Source organism: Engystomops pustulosus, chromosome 3 (assembly GCF_040894005.1).
Source record: "Engystomops pustulosus chromosome 3, aEngPut4.maternal, whole genome shotgun sequence".
Classification (NCBI taxonomy): domain Eukaryota; kingdom Metazoa; phylum Chordata; class Amphibia; order Anura; family Leptodactylidae; genus Engystomops; species Engystomops pustulosus.
This window is the reverse complement of record NC_092413.1, coordinates 174,929,309-174,937,309: the sequence shown is the minus strand read 5'-3', so window position 1 is coordinate 174,937,309 and position 8,001 is coordinate 174,929,309. Positions and strand designations below refer to the sequence as shown.

Genomic DNA, 8,001 nt, shown 5'->3' with positions numbered 1-8,001 from the left:
CACGACATCACCCAACCAGAGAGAGGGATCCGACAGGAAATCCAGACCTTAAAATGTGCGGTACGCCCCATCTCCTTCAGTGGATTACAGAGACTGCATGGGACTTAATGTTTTGATTATTTCTGACCACCGTATCATTCAGCATATCTTTCAATGAGAGTATCTCACACCTCTGTGACACACACATAACACTAACACCCAAGTGTGAATCTGAAAAGAATTTTACAAGGGAGGGAATAACCAGGGTGCTGTCGTGGTTCAAGGAAACACAATTACCGGTGAGTAATTACCGTTTTCCCCCTCTCACCACGACAGCACCCAACCAGAGAGAATAACATAGACGAAAAAATTTAGGGAGGGATTACCGAAGAAAGAACTCTTCACCCAAAAGAAAGCTCCTGTGCACCTGCTACGTTCAGCCTGTAGTGCCTATAGAGTGTGAGGAGAGGACCAAGTGGCAGCCTGACAAATTTGATTAACCGATACCTCTCTGAATTCTGCCCATGAAGAAGAGACTGCTCTGGTAGAATGGGCTTTTAGACCCTCTGGTCCTGCTGCTAAATAAGCAGAGCTAATAGCTTGCCTGATCCATCTGGCTATAACTATAGCTGAGGCCTTTTGCCCCCTATTCTTGCCTCCAAAAAGAACAAAAAGACTATCATATTTTTTCCAATCTCTAGTCCTCTCGAAATAAACTTCAATGGCCCTTTTAACATCTAACTTGTTAAATTCTCTTTCCCTATCCGTAGAAGGGTTACTACAGAAGGATGGGAGCCTGATCTCCTGGGATCTATGGAACCTAGAGACTACCTTTGGTATAAAGGCCGGGTCTGTTGTCAGAACCACCCTGTCCTCTAGTAACTTAAGGAAAGGTGCTCTACAGGACAGAGACGAGATTTCTCCCACCCTACGGGCTGAAGTGATTGATACCAAAAACACTACTTTAATAGTCAACCACTTTAGTGGACAAGCCTCTAGGGGCTCAAAGGGGTCTTTTATCAGATAATTTAAGACCAGAGTGAGGTCCCAAGGGGGCACAGTACATCTCCTATGGGGTCATACGAGATGCTGCCTTTATGAACCGTGATATCCAGGGATGAGAGGCTAAGGGAGACTCAAACAGAGAGCTAAGGGCAGAAATCTGCACTTTAAGTGTGGCTGGTTTAAGGCCCTTATTTAATCCTGCTTGCAGAAAGTCTAGTATCTTAGCTATATTTGGATGAGCTAAGTCTATCTTCTCTGGACTACAGAAATCTGAGAATACTCTCCAGACCCTAAAATAAATTTTTGAGGTGACTAATTTCCTACTCTTTTGCCGGGTTGTAATTACCTTGTCCGAGAGGCCTTTCTCTCTCAAGATGTGCCTCTCAAATTCCAGGGCGTCAGATGGAGGTTCGCAATCTGCGGGTGGAATACTGGGCCCTGGGAGAGGAGATTGTGATTCTCTGGGAGGATCCAAGGGTCTGATATCGATAGTTCCCTCAGTATTGAGAACTATCTCAATCCCTCCTGGGCCAGAAGGGCGCTATAAGAATAAATCTGGCCTGATCTTGCCTTATCTTCTTTAGAACTCTCGGGAGGACAGACAGAGGTGGAAATGCATACGAGAGGCTGAAGTTCCATTTTATTGAGCATCCAGACTCAACGGTTGATCTCTCAGGTCTAGGGAGCAGAAAAGCTTGACCTGTCTGTTCCTTCTTGTTGCGAATAGATCTATCTTTGGTTGACCCCAGAGTCTGTTATCTTGGAGAACACTTTCCGATTCAGGGACCATTCCCCCTGTCGTAAGAGATGACGGCTCAGGAAGTCTGCCTCCAGATTGTCCCTGCCCCTTATGTGTATTGCCGATATTGATTTTAGATTGGCCTCTGCTAGCCCGAAGATCTGATTTGAGAGGCTCATTAAGGATCCGCTTCTGGTACCTCCCTGGCGATTCACAAATGCCACCGCCGTGACATTGTCTGAAGCAATCTTCAGGTCTGTCCCCCGAATCACTGGTAAAGCTTGTCTGATCGCCTGTAGGATGGCTTCTAATTCTCTGTGATTTGAGAACATCCTTCTGGACTCTTCATTCCATGACCCCTGGAATAGGAGGTCCTTTACCTGGGCTCCCCAACCCGAGGAACTCACATCCGTGATCATAGATAGGGGATTCTCCTCTCTCCAAGGTTTGCCTGTCTGGAGGTTCTCTTCTCTTAACCACCATCCCAGGGAATCCAGGATCTGCTGGGGAAGCGTAATCCTGTGGTCCAGAGAGGACTGGTCCCCCTTCCAGTTCCCCAACATGAAAAGTTGTAAGGGTCCTGCATGATACATCGCCCAAGGTACCGCTGGAATTGCTGCTGTGAAGAGACCCAGAGTCCTCATAATCTCCCTTATGGTAGGGGATGGCTGTCTGTACAACTTCTCCACTGAGGTTACTATCTTCACCACTTTGTCCTGTGGAAGGAAAGATCTCTGCTGAATGGAATCCAGTCTGATGCCTAAAAATATTTTTGATCTGGCAGGAGTGAGGGAGGATTTTTTCAGATTCACCATCCAACCTAGGCGATGTAGAATCTTCAGTACCACCTTTATCTGGATCTCTAACTTTTCTGCCGAACCTGCAATCAGCAGGAAGTCGTCGAGATATGGCACGAAAGTGCCCTGATGTTTCCGTATGTCGGCTCCTACTTCTGATATCAGTTTTGGTGAACACTCTCAGAGCTATAGCCACTCCAAAGGGTAGTGCTCTGAACTGGAGGTGCTCTATCTTGCCATTCACTACCACCGCCACTCTCAGGAACCTCTGACTGTCTGGGTGAATAGGGACGTGGTAATATGCATCCGCTAGGTCTATGGAAGCCATACAACAATCCTGAAAAAGTAGGTTTATGGTTGACTTTATGGACTCCATCTTGAACTTGTCCACCCGCAGGTAGCAATTCAGTGGTTTTATATTTATGATGGTACGGAGGGAGCCATCCGGCTTCTTTAGAAGAATCCTGAACAGAATCCTGTCCCCTGATCTTGAAGTGGTACTTGCCTGAGTACCTATTTTCCAGAGCCTGTTTTGCTGCTCTTCGGGGCACTGATGTTATCCTGAAACGCTGTGGGTGAGGGGATAGAAAAGGTAACTTTAGACCATCTTGTATGATCCCCATGATCCATTCGCTCCCTGTAATCTTCCTCCACTCCTCCTTGAACAGGGAGAGTGTTCCCCCCACTGGACCCCTGGCGTCATTGCTGACCGGGGCGTTTACTGGAATCCTGAGGTCGGGAGAACATGAAGCCCCTAGATTTTCTAGAGGATCGCCATCCCTCCTTTTTGTCTCCGGATCTCTGGGGACATCTAAACCGCCTTGAGGGGCGAAAAAATTTCCTTTCCTGAGGTCTTGTACTAGGAAAACCCCTTTTTCTGTCTGCTGCCTTCTCCAAGATGTTATCTAGAGCAGATCCAAATAAGAACTCCCCCTCACAAGGGATACTACATAAATGGCTCTTTGATGGAAGGTCACCTGCCCAATTTTTCAGCCACAAGGCCCTTCTGGCTGAATTGGATAAAGCCGCTGATCTTGCTGACAACCGTAGGGCATCCACCGAGGCATCTGCTAAGAATGCTGAGGCCTTCTGCGCAGTGGTAACCTCTGAAATAAGATGTGACCTAGAAGCATCGGTCTTAATTTTCTCCTCCAGCTGGGAAAGCCAAACAAATAAAGATCTAGAGACGCACGTGGCAGCGATATTAGGTTTAAATGCGCCCGCTGCAGCCTCCTAGGAGCGCCTTAGAAAGCTATCTGCCTTCTTATCCATGGGATCCTTAAGCACACCTGAATCCTCCACTGGAAGAGCGCTCTTCCTAGAGACTTTTAAAACGGCAACATCTACCTTTGGTGCCTTGTCTCAGATCTCCGTCTCATTTTCTGGAAAGGGATATTTCCTCTTCATTGCCCTAGGGACAAAAACTTTTTTGTCTGCCTTTTGCCATTCCGCCTGGATAAGGGAGGAAATATTCTCATGGATAGGAAAAACCGCTTTCTTCCTTTCTCCTAGACCCTGGAACATGACGTCCATTACTGAGCGTTCCTCCTTTTCTTCCTCCAATTCCATGGTCGCTCTTACTAACTTAATAAGATGATCAATATCTTCAATAGGGAACAGGGGTCTGCCTGACCTGTCCTCCTCCTCCTCCTCTGATGACTGTTCCGGACTAGGGCCAGAATCTTCAAAATGCCTGGAAGTGCCTGGGGAATTCTCTGACCCGAGGGATCTTCTCATTTCCTGCACAGAACTACGCACCTCCTGCTGGATTAGCATGCGCATGGACTCAAACAAGGCTTACTGATCCTGTGCTAACAGGCGCTGAACACATTGATCACACGATTTTTAGACTTTACAGTGGCTTTCCCCTTATGCGATTCTTCCCTCGTAGTGGTGTCCACCGATTCTCTACCACCTTCATTAGAACTCATCTTATCTGGTGGAGAGGGTACAACTGTTTTTTCAACAACTGGAGTGGCTCCTGTGGCTGGCTGTGAGTGTTAGAACAGGACTCCTGTGTGGGATCTCCTTTTCAAATCTCCCACTCATGACGTCACTCCCACGTGGGACGCTGATCGGCGCGCCACTTCTGGTCCCTGCCGGAAGTGGAGTCGGCGCCATTTTCTTGAAGACCGCTGCGGGGATGAGTCGAAACCTGCGCTCAGCCGCCTCCACTCCTGCGCACGCCCCCAACTCCAGGATCGGAGACGCGCCGGAGTCCGTCTGCCACTCACAGTCTGCGCTGCACTTTGCAGCCTTCACCATACACGCCCCGCCGAGTGTCCACCCTCCGGTAAGCCTCAGCGGGGGATTTTGTGCAGCCACCTGGGGGTACCTGGGACTCCCATTCCCCCCTTTCACCGCGATTCCTGAGCCTCACCGAGACTCACTGGATCCCCTGTCAGGGACAGGAAACCACTGAAGGAGATGGGGCGTACCGCACATTTTAAGGTCTGGATTTCCTGTCCCTGGAGGCAGATCCCTCTCTCTGGTTGGGTGCTGTCGTGGTGAGGGGGAAATAAAGTTAACCACCAAATCTTTTACAGCTGCAGGTTTACCCAAAATTGTACCTTTGTCTCCATGGCCCAAGTGCATAACTTAACATTTATCTACATTAAACCTCATCAACCATTTCTCTGCCCACTCCTCCAGCTTCAACAAATCCCTCTGTAATGCTATACTATTGGCCTCAGTATTTATTACTTTACAAATTAGTATCACCTGTAAATATTGAAACTTGAATGTGTAAACCCACTATAAGGTCATTAATAAAAATATTAAAAAGTGGCCCCAATACTGACCCCTGTGGCACTCCACTGGTAACAACCCCATCTGAGAATGTGCCATTAATGACAACCCTCTGTTTTCTATCACTAAGCCAATTACTTACCCAAATTTTCCCCTATAGCCAGCAATCTAATTTTTGTACCAACCTTTTATGTGGCACGGTGTCGGCCGTTCAGGCTCCAGCTGAAAGTTAAGCGATAAGGGATGTGCATCAGAAAGCGTTAGAATATGTGGTGTGTATTGTCAGCGCTACATGTTTTAACTGTGAAGTATTGAAAAAGTGAGAATATAATTGAGGGGTAAAGTGATTGACAATAGAGGGAGCAGTCAATACAGGCAAAACTAATGTAAAGTCAACATTTACCACAACGTATACCATTCACTGAAATTGTATGTAAAACTACATTACCGAGATATGTATATACACTGGAGATGAAATTAGAGAAAAATGTATGATCACTTGATTTTTTTCAGAAATAATGTCATCTACATTGATCAACATTTGATGGATTTTTTGTAAGGTATACCCCATGCTACAGTGTTTTACAAAATTACATATTCAACCTTTATTTTACAAAAAAAATGTGATGAAAATTAGAGAACAGCAATAACTGTAGCACAGAGAAAGATTGTAATGAGAGTTTCTGAAGGATACACCAGTCACCAATCAGTAGGAAGTGCACAGGCCTTTGCTGCGAGTCACTTCATCACATCTGTGGCAACGGGACATCACATTGTAGTGATTCGGATCCACTCTTCTTCAACAGTTCTGACACTGTTATGCATTCCTTTGCCACAACTTTGGATTTCCCATAGGTTTTCTATTGTGTTTAGATCAGGACTCATGGCTGACCATTTTACAGTTTCAATGTTTTCGGTTTCACCTGTTTTGCTGTATGACAGAGAGCATTGTCCTGCATGAAAATTGTTGGTGGCTAGAGAGATGAACATAAGGAAGAAACCACATGTTGAAGGAGGTTCTGATACACACTTTTATGAGAGGTCCAACTCCTGCTGCAGAAAACATTCCCCAAATCATGTCACTTCCTCCATCACCTTCACTTTACACACTTTAGGTAGTCTTTCCCCAGTTTATTAACAAATATAGGGCGGGGCATCACTTTAAACACGTATTACGCCCACTATTCCGATGCAGCAACTCATTTCTTATGGACATCAGCAAGGGATAGCGGTATAGGACATATCACTGTACCTTATACTTAGCATATTTGATATGTTCTGAAGTACCTTATATAGGGGAAAGATTGGGTTTTCAGCTTTTTGAAATCAGCAACATTATTTTCTTTTTTTTAAATACCCACTTGTATTTTCTTTATACTTTATTTAGCTGAAAATTGGATGACTGAATCCGTTTTCTGGGATCGGTTACGGTTTTAAAATATACATATAATTTCAAGTGCAGACAAGTAGCTGCATGCAGAAGAAAATTATTGGATAGGTTACACCGTCTGTTATGTCAATGGCACTGATACATTAAAAGTATTCCATTTAGTAGAGCCATGTGATTGATCAAAATCAGACACCATACAGCTCATTTTCACTGTCGCGTTCATCTGCCCTTAGGCAGCATTAAAGTGAATGTGATTTGGACGATGCTGCTTTTTTTTTTCTACACTAGAAACGTTACTTTTCTTGCGCGCGCTTGCATGCGTTTTTTTTACATTGATGGCTATGGGAGAGTCAAATGTATTTAATGAACATCAAATGTGCAGCTTTCATGCAGAGTTCCCTCAGCCTAAAGGGATGGGGGGAAAACGTGGACAATCTGCATAAAAAAAATGCAACACTAGGTAGACAAATCCACATGAAAAACGCACATCAAAATGCACACCGGATGCAGATTTTCATGTGGATTTTCCAAACGACAATTCCAGTGTCTGGTACCCAAGGATCGCTGTGTTGTTAATCTATACACGAGGCAGAGTGTTACTGTCAAGAGTTGGGCACCGTTGTCTGTGGGTGCGCCATTTATCACATTTATCAGAGCAAAAACAAAAATAAGTTCAGATTTTATTTATTTTAAACCTAACGCAAATTTGAAAGCTACAAAACAAGAGGGCAGGGGAGGGGGGGCAATGAATTATAGTTTGATCACAACATACTAAAACGGAGATTACGAGAAGATAAAAAAAAAATAAAATAAAAAAAGGAGAGAAATCTACTACTGCCAGCAGATCATGTACACGGGTGTGTGAATCCTAGCACAAGAGGAAATACATAGCCACAGTCAACAGGATTTTTTTTACAATATAAAACAGTGACAATTCTACAGATGCAATTGCTCATAAGTATACACATGCATTCACAAAAAAAATGTAGGAATGCTGCCTTACAGGACTTATTTTTATCGCCTTTTTCTTTTTCAATTTTTTTTTTTAATTTCCTTTTTTCTTAATAGGACTTCTCAGGCACAGAGAAAAAAATCAATTTCATTAAATGACATCTTCATAAAAAAAGAAGAAAAAAAACAAAACAAAAAGCAAGATTGATGTTCTGTCAGTGTTTGCTTTTCTTTGACTTTTTGTGCGATCTGTGAGGGGATCTGGACTGCGACCTGGACTTTTTCACAGACTTTTTTGGGGACCGGGACCTTGATCTTCTAGATCTTTTAGGTGTTCGAGAGCCTGAAGGTGACCTGAAATATAAAATGATAAGTGTTCACACACAACCAGG

At 44.5% G+C, this 8,001-nt stretch overlaps 1 protein-coding gene across 2 annotated transcripts in view; it reads right to left on the bottom strand.

Moving 5' to 3' along the window:
* Positions 1 to 5,848: 5,848 nt before the first annotated feature.
* U2SURP (U2 snRNP associated SURP domain containing) overlaps positions 5,849 to 8,001 on the bottom strand; it is a 38,031-nt gene continuing 35,878 nt past the window's right edge. For both annotated transcript variants that reach the window (XM_072143074.1, XM_072143075.1), the window contains one exon: positions 5,849 to 7,963. In XM_072143074.1, coding sequence (XP_071999175.1) covers positions 7,825 to 7,963 — 139 coding nt within the window. In that variant the 3' untranslated portion in view covers positions 5,849 to 7,824. The remainder of the gene's footprint in view (positions 7,964 to 8,001) is intronic.